This window comes from Pocillopora damicornis, chromosome 11, assembly GCF_964200805.1.
Source record: "Pocillopora damicornis chromosome 11, jaPocDami1.2, whole genome shotgun sequence".
Classification (NCBI taxonomy): Eukaryota; Metazoa; Cnidaria; class Anthozoa; order Scleractinia; family Pocilloporidae; genus Pocillopora; species Pocillopora damicornis.
In genome coordinates this window covers 12,128,867-12,154,370 of record NC_142680.1, presented here as the reverse complement: position 1 = coordinate 12,154,370, position 25,504 = coordinate 12,128,867, and the positions used below count along the sequence as shown (strand labels likewise).

Here is a 25,504-nt window from a genome sequence, read left to right as displayed (position 1 = left end):
GAAAAACGGTATTAAAAGAACTCTGTAGTCAAAATGTATTCCATCGTAAAATTAAAAAATCGTTAATTACAAGTTTCTAAACTCTTCGAACAGTCACGATGAAACATCGGGTAAAAAAAACCAAACAAACAAACAAACAGACTAACTCCTGCAACGTTGACGTTTGATCTAAAATCATCCAAGACTTCATTTCCGTCGTACAATTGCGTTCTAGAAACTATTATCATGAAAACAGATCTCAAAATTTCAAACGAGGAACCTGAGCCATGTGATCACTACGGCGTAGGGCTCGTTCTTCTATGACACAAAAACGATGATAATGAAGATGATCACAACGATGTTAATAATGATAGAAATTGTAAATGACAATGACGATGATGACGATAATATTGACAGCAACAACAGCAGTAATAGTGACGATAACGGTGATGATGATAATAATTATGACAATAACACTTATATTATAAACAAGTAACCGAATCTTTGCGACATGGTCACTAAGTCAAATTCGAGAGGTTACTAAGCATTCAAAATGGCGCTCTTTTGATTACCAAATCCATTTCGCATATTTGATATTATTTGGGTTTTTCTTTACTCTTCCCTCTCGTTGTCCTGTTCTAGAGGAAAAGAATGGAAAAGCATAGAACTACCTCCCCAATTCAAGTGAGTGCAAAGCCGATCCTTCAACAAAAGGTAAGACATAGTGTGAAAAGAAGGTAATGATATTTTTAGTCATCGGAAGAAATTCAATATGAAAACATTGATCATGTTGAAGATTTTGTTAGCGCTGTATGTGCAGGGCGTGAAATTGCGACTAATACAGGCGCCAATGCGACTAAATTTTTCACTTTGGCGACCAAATCCTGAAAATTGGTCGCCAAATTGGTGACTAGAATGTTTCCTTACTTAGAGATATAGTGAATTAAAAAGATTTGCAAAGATAAATCCACAGCAAACTTCCTCATTAAGTTTGTGTCCCAAACGCAGCACATCATCCATCCTAGTGTCCACTTTGTAGCAAGTTAAAGATCTTTTCCCTAACTTAATTTCTAGAACGATGACAGCGTGAAAAAAAGGTTTTGTTTGTCTTTGAAAATGGCGACCAACTTTTTTTGAATTGGTTACCGCTTTGAAGAATTTAGGAGCCAAGTAGCTGTCAGAAAGAAATTGATTTCACGCCCTGATGTGTCATGTTCAACTGTAGTGATTTCGTATTGATCTCCTAGTCTAAATTGCTTAATTCTCTCGAATTTTTACTAACGATGCATTTGTTTCATGTTACGTTCAAAATTATCGAAGGGGAGAGATATTTCTTCGTTTCAGCGGCCATATGGTCAAGTTTTTCACATCTCTCTTAAATCGTAATGTTCAATATTGTTCTTGAAGGCGGAAAGATTTCCTTGTAACCCCATACCATACTAACACAAATCAGTAATTCCATAGCCCCATCGTCTTCACCATTGTTTTCTTTATCCCAAAACAGTATGTAATGGAGAATAATTAGAAAGTTAGGGACTTTGCAGAAATCTTGCCTGGAAGGCTTGAATTATTCCAGAAATTTGAGTCAACAAGTCTTGCCTTTTTTATGTTTATTAAATCGTAATTATGTCAGACAAACGAAAATCTCAGTCATGACAAATTATTGTTGGCTGCAGTGAACATCAATGTAAATCAGGGGTATTTGATCTTAGGTGCAACTACCTGGGTTGTCTACTTTGGCTGGCTAGCTCTTTAGATAGATAATCCCTCCTTTGGCTGGGAAATTACTACAGCCCAACCATAAGTCCTAATCCCATGCCAAGGTACTATCTGAGCTGACCAGAGGATCCCAGCAAGGGGTAGCCATAGCCATGAGGTTTTCACAGGCCTTGGACTGGGATTCTTGAATATACTTACTACATGAATGCTGACAAACACTTGTACACAATCGCTACAATGCTTTAAATGGATTTTGAAACTTTCTACATATAGCTGTACAACAATATTATCACATCTTTGGATAGACTTTTGCAACATTACTATGTTTTAATGATTTGTAAATTTTTAAGCAGTGTAATGTTATTGGAAAAATTCTCAATGTAGAGTGCTTTAGAATCAAGTAATTTTTACATGCAGTAGTACTGACAGTGAATGCAGCTTTAAATGAATAGTTTGCAAATTGTTCAGGTTGGAGTGATTCCTCATTCCTCTGGTTCAGGAGCTTTGCCAAGTGTGAGCAATGGTAGCAACTACAAAGTACGAGTACCAAGGTAAGAAACTAGCCAAGTTTCTAATCCTGCAGCTTTAAACCTTTTACATCCTAGCATCAGTATGCAAGTTCTCCATACTGTTTTTTGTATATTTCTTATGGTACTTACAAGGAGAATTTGTCTATCAATCAAAAACTTCTTGAGTTCACAACCATTTTCTGTATTCTCATGACGTTCATGTTTGATTCAGCAATGATACTGTTGGGAGAAATCAGAAGTTATCACTCTTTGGAGTTAACCCTTTAACTCCCAGATCAAATATGTAATTCTCCTTACTGTCAACCATACAATTCTTATAATGCTAGTTCAGAGAATTTAGTATTGGATCAAATAATTATTCCCAAATTGATATTTTTCTTTATTCTCATCACTTATCTGGTTGATATTGTATTGATATTGTAAGGAGAAATTCTGTCTTGGTCACTCATGGGAGTTAAAGGGTCAAAGGGTTGAATGGGATGTATACTCCAAAACACCAATTCTTTTCATGCTTTGTTATGTATTCCATAGAGTATATATCACAGCAGCTTGCAATAAGTACAGTTAATAAGATTATTTTGAGTCCAATTTGGTGTTAATCAGCATGAGTAAATTTTTCAAAAATTTCCAAGTTCAATTAATAGTCTTTAAAAAATTTACTAGACAAGTGCTTATTACACCAAATTGCAAGAGAAATCATGTTATTACCTGTTGATAACATATATAAAAAGATGTCTTAGAAATTCAAGAAAGACAAAATTTTGAGAGCATCCATGCATCATTTGTAATTTGCACTTTTGTTACAACTTTGAATTTGTGTTTCATGAGAATGCACTTGTTTTCAGCCAATCAGAAGTTCATAATTTTTTTTGATACATTATTACATTGAAAACATGCACTTACTTCTTTAAGTTCTTTGATTTTCTTGGCTCACAAACAAGTCTGCTGACTAGTCATAAGAATAAACTACTTACTGGTAATACATTTTTACCTAATATGTAACCTAATCATTCAAAAATTTTCTTGCCAATGTGTTAAAAAATTTAACCCTTTGAACCTAAGAAACGATTAACTTGTAACTTCTCCTGGTGATTCAAATATGTTTTCTTGCAAACAGGTTATGAGAAAAAAGGGCTTATCAGCTAGAGGATGTTATGTTGAAGTGACACAAAATTTCTAATTAATGAGGAACTGTATGAACTATATGGTAGTCAATAGGGAGAACAACCAATTGGATTTTTAACTCTCAAATGATATTGCACTTTCTGCCTGCCTTGTTGACTGAAGAGGGCTTCTTCCCTAACAGTAGAACTTGCATTGTACTTAAGCTTAGAGAAGTGGAAAAATGGAAATAGGCTGTTATTTCTATCCCTAGGCCATACCTTTCAGAACTGAAGTTTGCAGAGAAATGTTTGTACATGGTTTTTTGCACGATATGAAAGGTCATTATAAAGTTAATAACTTAATTTTCTGTTTTCCATCAATTCTTGCTGACTATGCTTATTTTCAAAGGTAACATAATTGTAAGGAAACTGTCTAATCAATCCACATTGACTTATTTTGTCAGGCACCTGGCAAAGAAATATTCAGTCATGCGTTTTCAGAGTACAAAAGTAGACTTCTCATCAATCACAAAGGTACAGTTTTCTTTCAGAGAATGAATGTAAACTTCAGATGATAATTTTATTTTTTTTAAGGATTATAATAAAACCTGCTATAATTGATCAGACATTATTTACTGATGAAGTGTATCATTTGACTAGAAATAAACACATATACTGGCTGTGAGAATAAATGGGAAACTCAAATACTGCTGAAATTAAGCAATTTTAGAAAATTTTAAATCAACAAAGAGACCTATTCAATAATGAGACATAAAAAAAGACACAAGCCTTTATTCAAAAGATGATTTAGTTACAGATCAAGATAAAGGAAAAAATTCAATTTAAAGTTCACAATTTAATTTGATTAGGAAAGGAGAGGAAAATTACAAGAGGTGCTAAGACAATGCCTCAGGGATCTTGAAATTCCAAAATTTTGTACAATGAACAACTCAGAACTGGATCATCAAGTTATTTATGAATCTTCTAGGCTCAGATGTCTCGTCAAACAGATGCAATTGAAGAGAGAGAAAGTGAAAATCTGCCAACTTTTGGTGCTGGTAGTGAATTTGGCAGAGAAAGACGTGAAGAAGCACGCAAGAAACGTTTTGGTTTCGTCCCAAAACCCAAGAACCCTGAAGCAGCGCCATGGAATTTGAGGCTTGGGGGCAAAAGTGGGAGAAGGTAAATTAAGTAATTTATATATCCACTGAGCTTAGTCAGACCCTTATGCTTAGAGGAGACCAAAATTACATGTAACAATTTATTTCCTGAGAAAAAAATATTTATGACAGAAAGTATGAAACCTTGTAGAAGTAGGGCTTGCTCAAAATTTGAAGTCAATGCAGTTCATATCATTGGAAAAATAAAGAGATTAGACTGATTTCTTTAATTTGTAAATTTCTAGCAATGTCTATCTCAGTGTGATTTTTTCAAGTTGGTATTGAACACTCAATTTTTTTGGATGAAACTTTGTAAGAGCATAAAACAAATCAAGGTTGCTTGCATGCTGGTGCATGTACAAATCTCCTGATTGTATACTTGGATGTTTTATTTTAAATTATAAATATATAGTAATTGTAATTTTTAGCTGCCTCGTCAGAGATAATTTGTGGTGATCTGGCATTAGAAATTAGAACCCTTAGGTTGACCTATGGTTTCAAAATGCATTTTCCATGTACAATATAGACCTCCATCCTTTATTAAGACTTGTATTAATATTGAGCATGTGTTTTCAAGAAGCTATGTTGGATTTCAAAGTTGTGCAGCAGCTGTTGCTAATACCTTGTTAAAACAAAACTGTTGGCTTGATTATTTTAAATTTCATAAAAAATGTAAGAAAATGGTAGTTTTTGTATATCAGTATCAGGCTTACATGGGATGACTGAACGTCAATAGAAAGAAAATCTGGTAAATTACTTACATGAGAACATAACTCTTGTTAAGACCAAATTCCTGCAAACATGAGGCTGAAGTCTGGTCATGTGTTAAGGTGTCTATTACTTTAGATTTTGAATTTTAAAAGTTACTTTGAAACTATTGCAGGTTTACTGGTCGAAAGGAAGCAGGGATTAATGAGAATTCATCATATTACATATTGACACAGTGTGAAGATGGTGCATTTGAGGCTGTGCCAGTGAACAACTGGTATAATTTTACTGCTGACATAAAATATCAGACTCTAACAGCAGATGAAGCTGAGGAAGAGTTTGGACGCAGAGAAAAGACAGTCAATTATTTTTCATTGATGGTAAAAAAAAGACTGATGGACAACAAAGAAGACTCAGAAGAAGGTGATGAGATTAAAATGGACAAAACTGCAAAAATAGCCAGTAGGACAGGAAATCTGGTAAGATATAGTGTGGTATACATTACCTGCAGGGTTAACAGAGATTTATAAAAAACATTTATTTGCCATAATCACATGACACAATTATTGTGTGTAAGGTAACTGATATATCCTCATAGGAATATTTTGTACCTGATTGGTCATTGAAAAATGCGCAGATAGGCACGTGGGTACATTAAAAGAATTCATTTTTGTACTCTTTTGCAAATAAAGCTTTGAAGATATTACAGTAATTATTTTAAATTGGTTAAATAAGTGTGTTTACAAACAGTAAAGAAGGTTGGTGTGACTTATTATTGTATCAAAATACCAATTCAAATAAAACATGTTTTTGAGCATTTTTTAAAATACATAGAAGTGTTTTGATTATTGTGCACTGGGGAAGCACAAAGAAGTGTTGGTAACAGACTGTTGAGAAATATGATTAACAGAGAGTCACATGAAGTGCTGATGCCTTCGGTGTTTTATGGCCACTTGTGATGTTCTGAGAGGTTTTCAGTTCCAACTCACCTACAGCCCTTGTAATTACTAAAAACTTTCAAACAACACTAGTGCCCATGAATAACAAAATGTAGTTGTGTTTGCATGATTCCTAAAGCCTTACGTTGGTGAGTTTGATATAAAGAGAAAACTACAAAGGACAAATCTAAGAGTTTCACAGAAAAGAGGATATTTTTCACTTTAAGACTACATTTAAGTCTCATGGTGTTCTGTCAGCTGCTAAATTAAATCCTGTGAGTTGGATTGTTGAAGTTTGTTTTTCTTTTGCAGATTATTCATGATGATGAAAGAGATTTATCTTTGTCAGAAGAAGAGGATGATGGTGATGATGATGAAGAGGAAGGTCAGAAAAAAAACAAAAACAAGGAAGGTAAACATTCCACTTAAATGGTCACAAACATTTGTCTGTGAAAACTCCCAAGCCCATCATTATATAACTTTTTTCCAAAGATAAGCCCCTTCCCCCACCCCCATGTAGGCCCATTGTTTGAAAGAGCCCCCCCCCCCTCAAAAAAAACAAAACAAAACAAAACAAAACAAAAACAACAAAGAAGAAAGAAAAAAAAAATCCCAACCCTTTAACCTCTTAAAATTGACCAGCATTTAGTTTCTCCTTACAATATTATCCCTGAATCACATAATTCTTAAGGTCACAATAATAAAGGAATGTTCACCAAGTAAAGAAACTCTTGATTGTTAGACAAATTGTCTTTGTCAGCACCTCAGGAAATGTCTAGAGAAGAATATGGGAAAAATGCATTTTGATGTAATGGTGTAAAGGGTTAAATGAGTCATATTCAATAACATTCTAATTCCTTTCATGTTGTGTAAGGGATTCCATAAGGTACAAATCACAAAAATGATAGAAATCACACACTTCTCTCAGCTCATTAATTTTTTTGGCTCACAAGCCAATCTGCTATGAAGGAATATGTATGGAAATTAACTACTTAGAAAATACTGCATTTTACCAGTAATCTAACCATTCAAAAATTACTTGTAAATGTGTTGGTATGGAGGATATATATACTGATGTTAGAGTGTAAAGGGATAAGTGACCAGCTCCTTCTTTTGACCTCATGCAGTTATGATATAACCTTTAGATGGCAGAAATTGATGAAGAGTAAAACTTTGTTTTTCATTGTCTCATGAAATACTTTGTAAAGTGGAAAACCTTGTGAAGTTAGAACTGAGACTTAAGTCTGATCTTGTTTTGCTCCTTCTTCAAATTTTTGAATTTATTTGTGGTGAAATAAATTGTTTCATTATCAACTTTTTCTCTAATCATTTTAGTTCTGCTTTTCATCCCTTCCGAGATACAATCCTGAAATAAAGACCACCTAAGAATGTTGACTATACAGCAGAAGCCAAGGGCTTCAACGATTAAGATTACAATAAAAGCCCTGTTTATTAACAGCTATTTGAGGAAGTGGAGGTGGCTAGTGGTCTTCTGAAGTGAATCACGGTCAGATCGCACCATGGTTAGATCGCTCCAACCAAAAGTTAGATCGCTCCACTCGAACGTTAGATCGCTCCATCAAATAAGTGACCTCGCTCCTAACATAAGTTACTTCGCTCCATGTAGAAAACTAATGTAAAGATAGCAAAAGTAAGGTATCTAGATTGATAGTTCATCGAATGACGTGCATGTCTTACCAAGAATCGATTGATATCGCTCGCGTTCGCTTGAAATAAATCCGAGCTACGCAGAAAGAAAAAATTAAAGCCTCATGTTAGGGACTCACGAAGTGTAATCTACTTTATTAATTAAAGATTGCGGATATCAGTTTCCTTAAAATCAAACAGCAAAAAAGGCCATACTGGACGGTATTGGTATTTGAATGGTCTTTTTCAATACACTTCAAACCATAACGTTATAATTTATTCCACGATCATTTATTACATTATCGCTATACATCATACATCGGTAGTTCGGTGAATACGATGTACTCGAAAACTTTAAAGATCATTGGCAAGTAATACTTCACATTACAACATGGAGCGAAGTAACTTATGTTGGTAGCGCAGTAACTTATTTGATGGAGCGATCTAACTTTCGAGTGGAGCGATCTAAGTTTTGGTTGGAGAGATCTAACTGGGGGCGATCTAACTATGGTGCGATCGAACCGGATACCCGTCTGTAGTATTACAAGTTAGAGTAAGTTCATGGTGGGACATACAGTAATTAGTCTTATTTTGTTTATCCTTTTATCCTGGGTTTGTCTGCTTTAAATAGATAAACAAGACAAGAAAGTCAAACATAAAGGTGGACAGAAGCAGCAAAAGAAAATGAAAAAGGGTTCAGATGCTGACAGTGATGCGTCTTCTGAGGAAGATGGATACCTAGACTCTAAAGAGGTTGACTATCTGTCTGATAGTTCTTCTTCTTCTGAGGGTGAGATTTTTCGTACAGACTACTTTTGATATTATCATATACACTTAATAACAATAGGGGTATGTATCTCGCACCAATCAGATTGCTGTATGAGGGTATGTATCTCGCACCAATCATATCACAGCATTTGGATATCGTGCATATGCCGTGCACAAATGACAGAATGACATCAATCAGAAATTTTGGGATCAATTGATAAGTGTAATGGTGTGTGGCTTTCGTAAGAGCCTCGTCGATTGAGGTCGAGATTTATCGGGGTATGAAAGGTTCACATTTAACTTTTTGTATCATTTTTAAGTTAAAACGTGTTTTTTCCGCTCCTTTACTCACAACGCACACGCCAAACAACTTACACTGAAAAAAATGTCCAAAGTCCAATCAGAACATGCTCGATCATTGCACTACATGAACATTAGGCAATGTTTCACCTGCTTGAATTGTATTCCATCAATCAAATTCCATTTTGCCACATTAAACTTCGCTCCGTCGCGTGTCACTTCCTTATAAACAACCTGCATTTGATCACGTATTCTAACCGCATTATCTAACGTAGTCATCGTCATAACCAATTTAAAAGTTGAGTTTGTGTCATTGTTGATGAGTCAGTTTCTTCATCCCATTTTGAGAGTGTAGTGAGACTCACGTTATGTTTTCAGGGATGATAAGTCAATTTGTAGGTATCAGTAAAATGAGGTAAATGTTTCGCTGCTTTGTTTGTGAGTTTTTTCAGTGTTGCAAATGAGCCTTATGACAAGCGTTTTCTGATGTATAAAATTGTGCTGTTTTTTTATGTTCACAGAATTCTCAATAAAGTATGTTTACTTTTTACAGAAGCAGTTAAGAATATTGAAGTGACTAAACCCAAAGCTGAAGATGACCTAAATGCAGAGGAGACATCTAGTGACGAGGAAGATGATTTGACACAAGAAGGACATGAACTGAAAGACATGTTGGATCGAGAGGAAGGAAGAGAGTCTTGGGATGAAGAAGAAGAAGATCCTGACCAGGATGAAATCAAAGGCACTTCTGCTCTCTTTTTACAAGGTTGGATAAAACGTTCAGCAACATTTATTGCTTAGTGAGGTACCACTGAAACCATGTATGTATACAGGCGTTTGCGTTACTGATACGCCAACACTAAGATCCCCTCTACAACTTATTTCACTAGGTGATAAGAAAAGAAAGAAGAAGTCTGGCAGTGGTTCCAGTACATCATCCAACAGTCGATCATCCACCCCCACTACCGCTGTGGACGGTGCCGCCAACACCATTGCTGCTGCTGTTAGTAAGCTTAGTCAGGATAGACCAGGAACACCCTGTGAGTAAAGTTCATACTTTCCCTATACTCTCCATGTAATCCATATGCTGTCAAGCATCACATGAATACACTGATAAGCCGTCAGTGGATCTTCCTGATTTTCAAGAGCTTTCAGAGAGCTTTCTGGAGAGGGGCTATCAGAGAGGGGAGGGAGAGGGGGAAGGGCTTACAAGGTCCTATCAAAAAACTCATGAAGAATCACAGTGTAAGTCATAATTTTTCTGCTCAGTACGAACTTTTAAAACTTACTATGATTAAAACGGAAATGAAAGCAGGCTTTTAACTGCGAGTATTTATTGTTCTTAAGAAACATTACCTACAGTTTTTTATTATAACATTATTTTGCCTATATTGTTTTTATTTTAGAGTTCTTTTTTTTTTAAGGGAAAGGGAAGAGGAGGAAGGCCCCACAAGATAGAGGGGGGTTATTTTATTCACAAACTTGAAGATCTAGAAGGGAAGGTATTTTGTGAAAGGGACTGTCCAGATTTTTTTGGACCAACAGTTACTATTTTCAACAGTTACTATTTTCAACACCATTCTTGCGGGTCTTAGAATTCCCCACTGCCTGAAAAACGACACGTCGCGCGATTTGCTGTGTTCTCTGTGGTGACGTTTCAAATAACCTTAAGCGTGAAATAATTCTTGACTTTTATGTCAGGAATTAAGATCGCGCTTTGGAAGTCGGAATCACTCACATTGACGACTGACCTGAAACCTTTCATTTCATGTCCCCATGTGTTTTGTATATCTGCCCGGAATGTTTCCTTGCGTAACCTTCAATTCACCTTTCGATGCAGTCTGAGCGAGCCGAGCTATAAAAGGGTCTAGCCTTTGAGTAAATTAGACGCTGTTTTAGTCATACTCATTCTCTTATTTAAATAACAGCAAAATCCAGAAAGCGCCCTGCAAGCTCAGCCAAAAAAGGCGCCACCGGTGAGGAGGGAAATCCGGCGTCCAAAAAGCCTCGTGTATCCCCACCACCTTCAGCGGGCACGGGAAGTGGCTCAAGAACAAATACCCCAACACCGACCGGTAGTGAGGATGGCCCTCAGGGGATCACTGAGGATGCCGTAAGGAGGTACCTTACACGAAAACCCATGACGAGCAAGGACTTACTGCAGAAGTTTAAAACAAAGAGAACAGGGTTATCTAATGACGAAACTGTTAAGAAGATTGCAGCTATCGTGAAGAAGTTACATCCAGACCAAAAAACCATTAAAGGAATACTCTACCTGTCACTTAAACCATTAAGTTAGGTATAAACTGCAAAACTTGACAAAGTAATGGCGCCTGTGTAACATAATGTGAAGTAACTATTAGTCTGGCACAAATAACATACTCTTTGTCGTCAAAAAAAATTGAAGTAAAGAAAAGGCATATAAGAAGTCTGACTTACGGATTTTCTCAGGGCGGTCACAGGTAGTAGACCATTTTAAGAGTGGATATGACACATTCTGACTTTGTCGCTAAATTTATTAATATTTCAGCTGTATTATGCATTTATGGGATTAATTTAGCTTCTAGAATAGGCGCTATTGATTTCGTTTTCACGGTTAGGCGGGGACAAAATGTAAGGCGAGATGTGTGCGAACCACGTGCGAATCACGCGCGCCTTGCCTCGACTGACTTATGGAAATAATATCGCCTGTTCTATTTCTTATGATGGACTGGTCCAGCTTAACTGGTCTGATTATTAACCGAATTCTGACTGATGAAAAGCGCCTCCAGAGTAGGTAGCCTCTTTTCTTTTAAAATCGTTGATTACCCCAACATCGGTATGTCTACTCCAAACTGCCCTCCGTACATTTCGCAAGGTGCTGACAAGGAGAATTTGTTGAACAATCATGAGCTTTAGATGGTGATCATTTCCTGTATTTTTGTGACCTCGATATCTGATTCAGAGGTGAATTTGTAAGAAGAAATTAGATGTTAGTCACTCTTTGTGGTCAAAGGGTCAAAACAAATGCGAAACTACATCTGATACCGAATCATCAAGATTACCTTGAGAAACACGATGAAGAGAATTTAGGAACATGTTCCGTTTCGATCTACTGCCCTTCAGAAATATAAGCACCTGGTTTTACTTCCCTTGCTGGCTAAACTTACCTTGAGTGAACATTTTGACTTGTTTAGGTTTGTTGTACCAGATCGTTTCTTGTTCCCCTGAAAGTCATTAAATTCCTTTAGTTTATCATCCCTTGCTGTCTGGACACGAGGATGGCTCCCTTTTGTCACCTCTTTTCAACCTCTCAGCTTCATCTTTAAAGGTCCATGTAGTTGTAAAGCGTCTGTTTTGCGTCCCACACCACATCCTGTAAGAATTACTTAGACGCAGCTTAGTATTAGCGACTGCTCACTTTTTATCGCCGGGGAAAAGGGGGAGGGGTTGGGACGGAGGATTTTGATAAAATGATGAATGATCTTAATCCACTGCAAGGCAATGTGATATATTTAGAACCCTCACCCCCTTTGCTGGCAGCTAAATAGCACTCAATTTCCTTTAGTCCTTCACCTACACTCTACTAGCGACAAGTGGTCCCCACACCGTTCCCATGTGATCTTTCCGCCAACATCCTCGCCCCTTCGTCTCACCCCACTCAGACGATTAATGGTGGCTGGAATTAATGATTGGTCTCCGGTAAACTTTAATTGTTCAATCCAAGGTGCTAGATTTAATAATGTTATGGAGTGAGAAGAGATACGTATTTACCTTCTCTTGGTGACGTAATTATGGGCCGATCAATTCGAAACTTCAGCAGCAGCACCATTAACTATTGCGAGACTGTGCTAAATTCTACAACATTTGTTAGTCACCTAAAGAATCGCTCAATATTTGGTGGACCAAATTTGGCCCGAGGTGGCGGGAATTTGAGCGAGGCAATCTTCAAAAGTTCAAATGCTCAGGGGGGGTTGCCCGCGAGGGATGTTAGCTTCGAATGTACAGTGGACAAAATGATCGGCAGTGTTGCGTGATCACGTGAAGGTGCATACTATGTGACCTTTCCCAAGGGGTGTTAGGTTACGAAATAATAATTAGTTTGTGGGATATTTGCATAGCAATCTGTTTGGTCAGAGTCGTATGCGAGAGACTTACCATTATGGCGAGGAAACTGATTGAAACTCTCTTTATATACAGCTTCGCTACATATTATGGGCTGATGATGTTCTTTGTAGTCTTATGGCAGATGATACGTCGACTTGCAATCCCTCCTCGAGCAAAGCGAAGAGAAACTCGTAAGTGGGTCGGCCCAATGTTTGTCGGCCACGTAGTGAATTTTTCCTGCGTTCATTTTACACCATACAAGCATAGTTCTTATGCATTTCAATGGGTAGACTCGTCTAAAGAAAGCGTTCTCATGCCTCTCCTCCCTTCCTTCTTCAGCCTGTCTCTTTTTGGGACAATATATCCCACTGAATATTGCTTCTATCTCCAGAAAGATTCCTGAAATGTTGTTTGAGTGAAAAGAATCATGTTACTTTTAAGTTTGCTTGGGGGGGGGGGGGGGGGGGGGAGGAAGAAAAAGCATTTCAACAACTCTTTTCAAAAATCTTTCTCTGGCTACGTTCTTTTTTACTTTAGAGAAGTATCTGTAGACAGCCGTGTGAAGGTCAAGGCTCCATCGTAGGGATTCCAGCGAGTTGTTTTCTGTGTTGTGGGATATCAAAAAGAAATACTGATGCAAATGAGAGCTAGTTGTCTGTGAAAGTCCACCATCTGGACTGGACTGATTTTCAAAGTAAAAGTAATATTGGACTATATCTGGGTTAGCTACCTTCTAAGACTTGTACTCATAGCTTTTGGAAAATAGAAGGAATTCTCCATGTAAGGATTTTTTTTTCTGTCTTTTAGTTTATGATGTAGAAACAAATTTTGGTGATTCTAAAGGAATTTTAAACCTAAGATATCTGGTGAAGTGAAGGTTTGCACACTTTAAATAAATGGCAGTCCATGACTGCATGAGCCTGCTGTTGTATGGTTTTAGATTGTTTCAGTAAAAAAGCAATGTGGTTTAAAATGCGGAGGGGCTAATGCACAGCCCTCATTGATGCAAAACTTGCAAACATAGGAGGACTTGGTCAGAACAGAGTCTTAAAACTGGTCCATCAACAGGCCAGGGACAGGGCAGGGAATTAAAAGAACAGTGAAACTTGTGCATCCCATATAATTTTATAGTAAACTTTGCCACTTTGCTACTTTGCACGCTCTGTTTACCTAGGGCAATGGAATTGAAGATATAAGGTTTTAGCCTTTACCACTTTCACTTTTTGGTTGTCTTTCTTTTTCTTTTCTTTTTCCTTTTCATCCTTTTGATTTGCATTCTTCTTCAAAGGATATGTTAGATATGTTCAGAGTAAAATGCCATGAGCCTTTTTTTAATTAGGGCTATTAAAATAAAGATATTAATGTGAATGTAAGAATCTTTTAAGTTCAAATTGATAACAAGTCAACAAGTTGAAATGCAGAGGTGAGACTCTGAACAAACATAGAACTAAACCCATCAAACCAAAATGACTCTAAAAAAACCCATGTCAGATTTGTTCAATGATGGCCAGAGTTGGAGCTGAACCAGATTGCACAAGTCAAGAGACAAGAGACGTTACAGCTGTCTTACAATAGTCCACCATTTTGAAAACCATAAAGAGTTTAGGGGAAGGTTTATGGACTTACACCATTACCAACCATTATGTAGTGCCTACAGCGTTGTATATTGTATATGCACAGTTTTTCATGTGTCTTTAGTATATTGATGAGAATTGATTTTCTTCTTTTTCTGTGTTGTCAGCTCCAGTATGCCTTCTAAACCCTGAACTTGGAACTCACCACTTTCTAAGAACAGCTTCAAACATAAAAATTCACTATGTGGCCAAAGGTGATCCACAAAAACCACTTATGCTCTGCCTTCATGGCTTCCCTGAGGTGTGTCAGTGATAAAACATGTATGAGTTACTCTATTAGAGGGAGGGGTGGGAGGGGGGGAGAGAGGGTAAGACAGAGAGTTTTATTGTATCACTTGATGTAAACAAACCAACTCTTCCTTGAATGGGGATACAAAATGGTAGATTTTCTTAACAGCTAACCAGCTGAATAGGATTGGGTTGGTCTAGAAAAAAGGAACCACTTTGTTTTCACCCAAAACTAGTTAAATAATTTTTTATCTGATTTCCAAACTGTTCCTTTTAAAGTGCCCTGTTATGCATCATTTATTTCTTTGTGGTGTTTAGAGTTGTGCTGATGAAGTATTGTCTTAAGTATTTTGTGTTACAAACACTTATTTTTGAAATGTACAATACATGTAGATATGTAAACTAATGGTCCTCTATAGGAACAGTGTCCATTTTCTTGCAACAGTATGCATGTTTTTTGATGTATGTATTATGTTGTGTTGTATTTCTTGGCTTGCACCTGCAGTTTTGGTATTCATGGCGATATCAGTTGAAAGCTTTCAGTGATGAGTATAGGGTGGTTGCAGTAGATATGAGGTAAATTGAGAAGATTGTCATCAAATAATTTTTTTCCATGTGATTTTTAACTTGTGACTAGTATTTGATTTAGGGGAAGTTAACTACTGCAGTATCAAACAAATGCTTGTTAAATAATTTTTTTCAACTGGCTACCACCCTGTTGACAATGTATATGCCAAATACACCAAGTTTTCTTTTTTTTACACTGTTGAATAAGATATGGACTCAAGGTCTCTTTTTTATTTTTGCACAATAATGATAATGATAATAATAATTATAGTCAATTGTTTGATTTTGACAGCATATTTGCAAATATCTAGAGGGTATATAAGAGTTGCTTAAACCTCTAGTTTTTAATTCAGTTTTGGAAGATTGAAGCCTTGTAGGTCCAGAAAACAGCATAAATGTGTTAGGTATGATAATAGTACTCTGTTTTTTTCTTTTAGGGGTTATGGACTTAGTGATCATCCAGTAGGAAAGGACAAATACAAGGGTTCATACTTGGTGAATGATGTCAAAGAAGTGGTAAGTTGAAATTTTAAATTAATGGTGGTAATTTTATGTAACAATATGTTGATAATAGAGAAGGATATTTTTTTTGGTCTTGTCACGAGTGTGGATAAAGAAAAAATTCTGAGTCCCCATGAGGAATTGCACCTCAGACCTTCGGATTCCATGTTCCAATGCTTTAACTGCTGAACCATGGAGACTCCATGGTGAGCAAGGTCTATTATGAAGTTCATATGACACATGTCCTGTACACTGCTAGGATCTGCAATGTGTAGAATAGTAGTTTTCTGTAAATGTTGTTGAATAGTAGCAACACATCAGCCTGGAAAATGTAATATGTTGTGCAAATTGCTGTTGTCCTCTGAAATAATAATATCATGTTGATAATGTTGACTATAATAGTGATTATGATGATGATATTGATTACAATTATAGACAAAAGGAAAGTAATGCACATATATTGCTAACAAAGATTTAGAGTAAAAAGATATTTATGTCCTTTTTTGGTAAAGTGAAGTTGGTTTGTGCTTTTTTGTGAGGGTCTGTATCCAAAAGCTTCCTGTTAGATGTCTTTCTTATGCTTGTTTGATGATGTAACAAGTTGATGGTAACTATGAAAGCATGTTACTCACATGTTTCCCAGTGACTCTGAGGTGCACTTAATCTTCACAGTTCTTGCAGCATAGTTTTGTTATAATTAGTCTATGTGGTGATTGCCTTAAATAGCCCTTTTTGATTCATTTTCTTACCAGTTAAACCAGCCAGGGGTATTTCTTTCCCCTTAGCTTGTGTGTTGGTGATGGTTAACACTTCATCCCTACACCCTCCTACGCATGACACGCCCGTCCCCTTTTACCATAACAGGGTACTGTTACTGACCTAATTTAAAGACAAACTTGTGTGTAATCATGTATTTGTGTTGTTTGTGTATGCATTGATATTTGTATCCACAGATTGAGGGACTGGGCTACAGTTCATGTGTGTTGCTTGCCCATGACTGGGGAGGTGCCATTGCATGGTAAAAAAATTCTCATTTTATGGCTTATTTGAAAGAATAGTAATTTTCTGTAAATGTTGTTGAATAATAGCAACACATCAGCCTGGAAAATGTAGTATATTATCCAAATTGCTGTTTTCCATTGAAATAATTGTTAAGTCTGGCTGTGACAACCTAAAGGTGCAGTGACAAATTTTGTCCTGTAGCCCCAAGAGAGGTTGTTTTCTCACCACAATTTCAATACTTATCCAGTGAAAATAAGGGGAGAAGATACATGGATATCAGTTAACAAGTATTGTCATGGGAAAAAATGATAAAGAAAAAAAACATTTTGTCCAATGTAGTTTTAAAGGAAATGTCTGGAGGTTGGAAGGGAGAATTTGAATTTATTTCAGGGAGGTAACATGGAAGGGACTAAGTCTTAATCAGCCATGGGTCTTTTCAGAGTATTTCTTCTTTGTTAGAGATTTTTGATTGTGCATTGATCAATTTGAAGCTTCAAGAACATGCTCATTAGCTGGGGAAAGTGAACTTTTACCTTTAAACACCTCCATGTCTGAAGATGAAACACTTGTACTCCTCTGGAAAGACTTGATACTTTTGGGTCGAATTTCCTACCTCACCCAGGTAAGGTTCAAATTCCCTACCCACTCCCCTACTTCACTGAACAAATGTAACCTGTTTTTCTTTCTTTTAGGAGGTTCACCCACATTCACCCTGAGTTTGTTGACCGGCTGATTCTGTGCAACATTCCACATCCAGCGTATGTGTTGCTTAAGTTTTAGCTATAAAAAGATCATCCACTTTCCACTTTCCATCTCTATTACAGTCTGTATTGTTATTTAAATGTAACTGTTATTAAATTGTTGGAAATGTTTGCTAGGCATGACAAACATGAGTGGGTCATTGGAGCTAGCAACCTAAGAGCACTCAAATGTGTACTGTTGTATTTATTTTCTTAATTAATTTGACTCTCTTTGCTTTATTATTCATTCAATAGCCATGGTTAACCCTTTAGCTCCAGCCAAGATCTGTTTATTAATTCTCCCTTTTAGCTGCTACACATTTCCTTATAAACGAGTTATGAGAATATGGTGTTGGATCAAGATAAATCTAATACCTTGGCTAACAAGGTTGTGTGTTCTTTCCTGTTTGCTGGATAATGTATATAGTTATTACAAGGAGAAGTTACATGTTTATCTCTACTGGGATTCTCAAGGTTTTAAAAAAATTTCAATAGTCATTTCTTTCCATTATTATTTATTCAGATGCTTTGCAAAGTGTTTGAAGTCATCTAAGAAACAATTCCATGCTTCCTGGGTAAGAGACTATTTGTTTTATTACAATCTAAAACTGATTTTCAATACAAGTTATATTATCGGTACTTACCATAACAAAACTTATGAAACAGAACTTAAAATTACACTACATTGTCTTGAAGTGCAATAAATTATATAATATCACAAAAAAAGAAAATTTGAATAGTTTCAAATAATAGGAAATATTAATAAACAGTTTCTTCTCTTTCTTAACTGTGTTGAAAAACCAGTGCACATCAGTGAATGAAAGAAGAGGAAGGAGAAGGAGAAGTGAAGGAGCTTTTATTACCATTTACGTCCTTTCACTCTCAATTTATAAAAAGCAATTCTCTTCACTGTCCACCTTACATTTCCTAAAATTTTAGCTTTGAGAATTAATTTTGGTGTTTGATAAAAAAATATCCCTTATTTGATATTTTCCTTTCCTCTTTTTGCCTTTCTGCTTGAAATGTATTGATATTTTAAGGCTAAATTTCTTTTTGGTCACTCCTGGGAGTGAAAGGGTTGAATGTTTTCCTTTACAAGATGACAGCTATGGAAGATCAGTGCTTAGATATCCACTCAACCCAAATTCTCCCCTTTGGTTACTGTGAATTTCTTGTTGATTTATTTGACATCATTTTGTTTAATTTGTATCACCTTCTGGCTAATAAGTTAGTATGTTGTCATGTATGGTTATTGTTTGGTTAAGTTGGATCCCTAGCTATTACCTCTGTGAGTGAAAGGTTTAAAATAGTTAACAACTATTCATCAAAGTGAAGGCAGCTAGCTGTGAGGTAAATATCCATTGCTAACCACCAACACTAAGGTGAATAGTTGTTGTACTATATACTAAAACAGGGAAAAAGTATGGCACAAAAGGTGATTTTGACTGATTTATTCCTGCAAGTTTTTCAGAGGTGAATGGTGAATAACTATTTACCAAAGTGGAGGTGGATAACTTTTTTCAGAATATACTACACAGAAACAAAAAAAATCAGTTTATTTCTGTCATGATACCAAAAATTGGTTGGAAATTAAATTTTTTGACATGTGATTTTGTCTCTTCAGCTGCTTGGAGGTGAATAGTATTTGCCATTCACTTCCACACCAATCACTTTTGCACCAGTCACTTCTGCTCTAATCACTTCTGCATCAATCACTTCGTCATCAATCACTTCGGCATCATTCACTTCGGCATCAATCACTTCGGCATCAATCACTTCGGCACCAATCACTTCTGCACCTATCACTTCTGCATCAATCAGTACTGCTACACGTGAAAAGCACTATTCACCTGTGTGGTATATACAAACAAAAGATATTCAGAGTTTTAGTTGCCAATTGGAAAGCACCTTCAGTGCTTTACAACAGAACAGAGCACAGTCAAGGCTTCTCTATTTGTTTTATAATAAAGAATCTGTCAAATTCCCCAAGCATTACTTTCAATTTTCAAAACAAACTTTATTTCCAAAGCGAACAAAGTTGTCGTCAGCATGTTCTATTTAACAAATAGATTCCAAGTTGCCGTGCGTCTGTTCAGTACTAGATCACAGGTGACGTCAAAATGTGGTAAGAACAAAAAAGTGGCATACGAGGGGCAGCCGAGTGTGTCACTGACCACTGTGTCACTGATCACTCTGTGATCTATTACTGAACAGACGCAGGGTAACTTGGAATCTATTTGTTTTATGTACGTTCATGTAATAAAGAATTAAAAAAAGTTTTAATGATGAAATCATCTATTACGTCTGTCCTCTAATAGATCATTAGTGAGAACCAATCAGAATGTGTGCATAACTGAGCTTATTATATAATTTGTTTCTCCTTTGAGGATTTTCGTATCTGCTCACGTTTTAATAACGTAAATTACGGCGCCTGGTATGTTTACAAACCTTTGTTTGGTTCTTCTGTTGCTACTTGCCGGCTCGCTTGTTCCGAAATTTCACTTTCCATTATTGAAAAAAAGCTAAAAAGAAGTCCCGGAAAAGATCGAACATAGTACAATTTGGCAGATGGCGTGACAGCTTTAGCTCAGCTCTATACTCTATACTCTCATGGAGCACGCTCTTTCAACCAATGACAGCGCGCATTATATCCGAACTTTATTATAATATATTCTAAAAGCAGATTTTGACAGAATCAGCCTCATGTCACACCCTAATGCACTTTTGTACAAAAGTCAAAGGTCCTACTTTTTGATGATATTGTTTTCTTTTGCAGTACATGTTTTTCTTTCAATTGCCTTACCTTCCAGAGTACGTGCTAGAGATGGATGACTTCAAAGTTTTTGACGAAGGTTTTGGGGTAATGATAGTTGCATTTGACTTAAGTTGTTGAAACATAAATGTTTGATTATGCCTATGATGATTAGCATTATCTTGATATTATCTCTTTTTAGTGTCTCTTTTTAGCTCTTAAAAGTTTAGTTGCATGCTTAAGTGTCTGGTGATAAGGCTATGGAATACAATATGATAACAACAGCAAATAGGGTTCCTAGTTTGTTGTAACCTTGTATTAGAAATGGACTTAACAAGATGGTGATATTGTTAGTATGATGATGTAGTCACTTGTGATGTTAACTGTAATCCATACGGAATGTGACTAAATCATGAGGCAAAAAAATATTATTTCATAATTTTGGTATTTTGCTTTTACCAATAACCGCAGCCTGTTTTACCTAATTATCAATAAAGGGCAAAATTACTGAGCGCTGATTGGTTGAGAGAGAGGGCATTTTTTTCTTAATTGAGGGCATTTTTAGTAATCAAGAGAGGGCATGATTACTTGTTAATGATTGCTAATCCGTTGCATTGCTAATCCGTTGCTTCCCAGATAAAAATAGACTGCGCGCGTGATTTTCCTTCGTATAAATTTTGCCCTTTATTGATAAACAAGTAATCCCATGAGACCTCGTACTATTAAGGATTAATTGCACTTGAGTTTTCAAAATTTTCCAAATTGCCCTCGTCGCTTCGCGACTCGGGCAATTTTGGAAAATTTTGAAAACTCTCGTGCAATTAATCCTTAATAGTACTTGGCCTCATGTGATTACCAATACGAATGAATGGCCTTCTATCCTGGACAGAAAGTTTTGTTTTTTAAAGATCCATTTTTGAAGAATCTACTGTCTCCATTACATCCCCTTGTTAAAGCCTGAAGTACTTTTACTCAAGGTTTATTACAGTAGTTTTTATTCCAGGGGGGTGCTTTAGGGGAAGTTTTACTAACTGCAACTGGAATTTTTTCTTTATTTTGTTAACAGAAAGGCAAAAATTTCCACGAAGAAGATGTAGAGGCATACAAATATTCTATGTGTCAGTCTGGGTGCAGTGGTCCTGTAAATTACTACAGGGCTGCATTTTCACACAGAGATTTGCCTCCCACGACCTTTCACACCAAGATCAAGGCTCCAACCCTTGTGGTTTGGGTAAGTCAGAAATAAAAATCCAACCTTGTAGCGTTGGTAGGGAGTTTGAAAAGTTATGATGGCCACACGTCAACCGTCTTTGAAATGGTCGACTTTAAACTGACCTGGGATTTTCTTAGTAGATTTGCGTGAGGCTTCATGTGTTTATTGCGTAAAATGGCGCTAGCATTTTACAACCTGGACACAGGGCCTTTGTTCTGCTCTTAAAATATTTTGTTTCACCATAATCTCTCTACCGAGGGGGCTCTGGGAAAACACATTCGCAATTGCACTTCCAAGAAACCCCACCGCACTCCTGGTGATCTCTTGGTTTGTAAGAGTTTGTCTCCGATCTGCAATCACAGAGGTTTTTTTTCTTTTCTTACTCATCTACTATGCCAAATTGAGATATGACTGCCTCTGTTTTCAAATGCGGAAGAATTTTGAATTTTCCGCAATATTGTGGATTTTGTGCGAATTTTATGTACGTGACTATAAGGTTTTCTCAGTTGATTGATTTCTCGCACGAAACTTGAAAAATGAACAAGTGTATTTACATACAAATCAAAGATTCAGGACTTGAATGGAATTGAACCTTGAGCATCCTTGATGTTCTGACAGAAATGGAATGTATGGGAGTATATACTAGGAACTGAACAGTGAAGGTAAAAAAAGTATTTTTTCTGGAGTAAAATAATTACTTATTGATATAAGGCGTTTTTCGTCCAAGACTAGTTCCCTGGTGTGATTCTTAATCGTAAAATTGTGTTGTTCATCTTAAGGCCTATTTACACGGCACGACTTTGTCGCATGCGACAAGCTTACGACAGGCCTACGACATGACTTAAGAGTCGTAAGCGAGTTGAAGGTTTGATTTACACGAAACAATTCGTGTCGTAAGCCTGTCGTAAGCTTGTCGCATGCGACAAAGTCGTACCGTGTAAATAGGCCCTTAGAAAGCTAACAGGACCTTGGATTGATTGAATTTAATACCGTTATTATTATTGTTTCAATATCAGCTTGTTTTTTAAAGGAGCACCTTGATTTCCTTTGCATTTTAGGGCACAGGAGATGCGTTTCTAATGGTGGAAACGTTGAAAGGAACAGAAGATTTTGTGGAAGACTTGACCATCAAGTAAGGCGTTAATTTTTTCAGTGATGATGCGGAGGTTTCAAAAATAACCTGCGCTAGACCGCCGCCCTATAAGACCTCTTACCACCGTCTGTGAAGCTTCCAAGAAGATGTCCAGAATGCTGGAAATTACCTTTCCGTGATTTTAGGGTTTTTCATGTAACATGTTTGATAGCCTGACATTTGAACTTTTAAAATTGTAAACAGCTCGAGTCAGTCAGTTTCCTAATGTGATTACAATATGTTCACCCAACAGTGATAGCGAAAACATCTTATTTTGCTCTGAGGCAACACTAAAACGTGTTGGTGACCCACGGAAACTAAAATGTCAAAATAATTTACCCTCGTCAGCTGAATAGGTTGTGAAAATAGACAAATTCACCTGTGAAACAGCGTCATCTTGATAAAACGCCATTCGCTTCTTCTCAATTTTAACAGATACGTTGACGGAGCAACTCACTGGGTCCAAATCGATGAATATGAGGACGTGAACAAACACATTCGTGAGTTTCTCAATGTCCATCCTCTGGAATCTTTACAGAAACCAGATTAAGAGAAGACGTGAACATATCAGGGTGCCTTTTCGTTGATAACCTCTGTTCCGAAGAAGAAAGTGGATTTCTGTCAAAACTTTCGAAGAAATAAGTCTTCTGTTCTTAGAAAATAGAGTGGAAATAACTGATAACTTGGTATCAATTGGTAGTTCTCGCAATCATCATCAGGATCTTGAAGTTTGTAATATTTAGAGAAATTTGCCCTTATGGATGATATGAATAGTATTCCATATATTTTACGTAGGGTTTCTTACAAGGGAAGCAGTGTTAGATCACATAACAATTATCAATTAGATGGGAATGAAAGTATATGAAAATATATGACTTTCATATATTCTAACCGTTTATCAATTAGATGATGTAGAAAGATGTTAGAGATTCGTCCAGCTTACTGTTGGATGCTCACTACTAACGGAGCCACTTAGAAACCCCTAGTGAACTGGGCTCGAGCTAGGCCATTTCTAGAATGGACGATGTTTTTGTTTTGAAGTTGTTAGTTTTCAGGAATGTGTTATGATAAAAATTCGAAGACTTAAGTCGAGAGGGTTTGTGTGCAGTTTCCTCCGACATTTTAATAAATATAAATCAAAGTATTTTCACTGCACACATGGCTAAAGAAAACTCGGTGAGGAAAACTTGCAGGAGTACAGTTTTATCATGCAACACCTTAATAAATGTCTTTGTCTAGTCGCCTAGAATCATAGATATTATTGATTACAAGCTTTGAGAAGGTGGACCATCAAAGAAAAAAATTATCTCCGAAAAACTTAGAAGTAATAGTCGCTTATTTTTATGCGACCAAAGAGTAATCGCCGCGTGGTCGTTCGCCTTTCCACGCGCTTGAGACTGTGACTGTGACTGACCCCAGAGAAATGAGTCATTTTTGCTTACCCTATTAGTGAGAAAAAGAATGATAGTATAATAATAACAATAAAAATAAATAAAACTAAAAGAATAACGACAGTAAACAAACAAACAAACAAACAGATGATTAAATCTCCCGAAATCCCCTCCTTTACCTCCTGGTGATGTGTACCTGTGTTCTGATTGGCTATTGTGACCTTTAGTGTTGATTCCGACCGAAGAGCACTCTGATTTTCAAAGAAGTAAAATACGCCTTATGGAATTAATTGAGAAGTGAAATCATCCTTTTTCAACGTGTTAGCTGACTAGAATTTTCTTAGTTCGTTTTGCCACTGCAGCATAGAGAGGAAGCAGTGGCCTATAGCTGTTGACAGAAAGGTTGTAGGAGAAAAAGTGGATGCGACCACTTCGAAAGGACTTTCATGTCACGGTTTCTTGAGTCAGGATGTCAGGGAAATTTAAGAAAACATCACTGTCAGGAAAAGGCAAAGCAAGTTTGATATTCTAATTTGGTAAGACTGACTTTAAATTCTAAACTTGATAACAAAGAGAACAAACTGACCCGATTGCAGTATTCACGTGTAGGTCGGCATTCATCCCCTGTTCATTAGATCTTTTGTCCATATTTATTTGTTAAACTTATCACTAACTACCGGATATCCAGATTACCTTGTTGCGTGCACTTTGTGTTCTTTGCCAACAACCTTTCTGCGGAATTAGGGTCCGGACGCACTGGACTGACAAAATTTGTTAGGCCCTACCAAAAATCTCGACAAAATTTGTCTCTGCCAAATTTTCAATTTGTTAAGCGTGGACGTATTGAGACACAGGAAAATATTCGTTAGCCACTTGTTTCAACCACATGAGACAAGAGCCACCATCGCAACGTTCGAATGATTTTCGGATCTACCAAACATAGCAGGCGACATCGGTGGGACACATCTAAAAATAAAGACTCCAAAAGTAAGTGCTGTCGACTAGTTTAGCCGATATAAATTGAACAATACTTGGCCCCGGAGAGACAGCTGGAACGTAAACTTGGGAACCGTGATAGTTGTATTCTGAGTAAGGATCGCTATGCATTATACCGAGGTAGGAATCTTCCATCTTTACCGTTTGATTGCCGCGCAACTAAGAAACAATTTCGGCGGGCTTCGGATTGAAATACTCCGACCAAAAATAGAGGTCAAATTTTCTTGATTGAGATTGTTCTTCAAATCATGGCGTGTAAATTGACAAATCTGTCAGATTTCACGCCTGACAAAAATTTGTCCTGCTCCGAGGCAAGCGACGGCGTCCCTGAGGTTTGGTAAGCCTTGACAAAATCTGAGGGAACTGGTGACAGATTTTTTCGCAAAATTAAATTTGCCTTGTTCTTGCGG

General features: G+C 36.7%; 2 protein-coding genes across 3 annotated transcripts; both read left to right on the top strand.

Moving 5' to 3' along the window:
• Nucleotides 1-492: 492 nt before the first annotated feature.
• LOC113677141 (general transcription factor IIF subunit 1) lies at nt 493-11,277 on the top strand. 2 transcript variants are annotated; one of them, XM_027193901.2, is made up of 10 exons: nt 493-693; nt 2,167-2,249; nt 3,796-3,865; nt 4,320-4,513; nt 5,375-5,678; nt 6,450-6,549; nt 8,416-8,574; nt 9,406-9,618; nt 9,743-9,892; nt 10,781-11,277. In XM_027193901.2, the coding sequence occupies exons 1-10, from the start codon at nt 631-633 to the stop codon at nt 11,149-11,151; spliced, it is 1,707 nt and encodes a 568-aa protein (XP_027049702.2). In that variant the 5' UTR covers nt 493-630; the 3' UTR covers nt 11,152-11,277. The 2 variants fall into 2 exon arrangements, with proteins under 2 accessions (XP_027049702.2, XP_089043981.1); XM_089187855.1 differs by having other exon boundaries at nt 497-693; nt 9,409-9,618.
• A 1,520-nt stretch (nt 11,278-12,797) lies between these two features.
• Nucleotides 12,798-24,242, top strand: LOC113677140 (epoxide hydrolase 4). The gene is made up of 11 exons (XM_027193900.2): nt 12,798-13,129; nt 14,680-14,813; nt 15,306-15,376; nt 15,805-15,883; nt 16,822-16,886; nt 17,563-17,628; nt 18,134-18,185; nt 20,387-20,470; nt 21,429-21,593; nt 22,634-22,707; nt 23,143-24,242. The coding sequence occupies exons 1-11, from the start codon at nt 12,994-12,996 to the stop codon at nt 23,255-23,257; spliced, it is 1,041 nt and encodes a 346-aa protein (XP_027049701.2). The 5' UTR covers nt 12,798-12,993; the 3' UTR covers nt 23,258-24,242.
• Nucleotides 24,243-25,504: the final 1,262 nt, after the last annotated feature.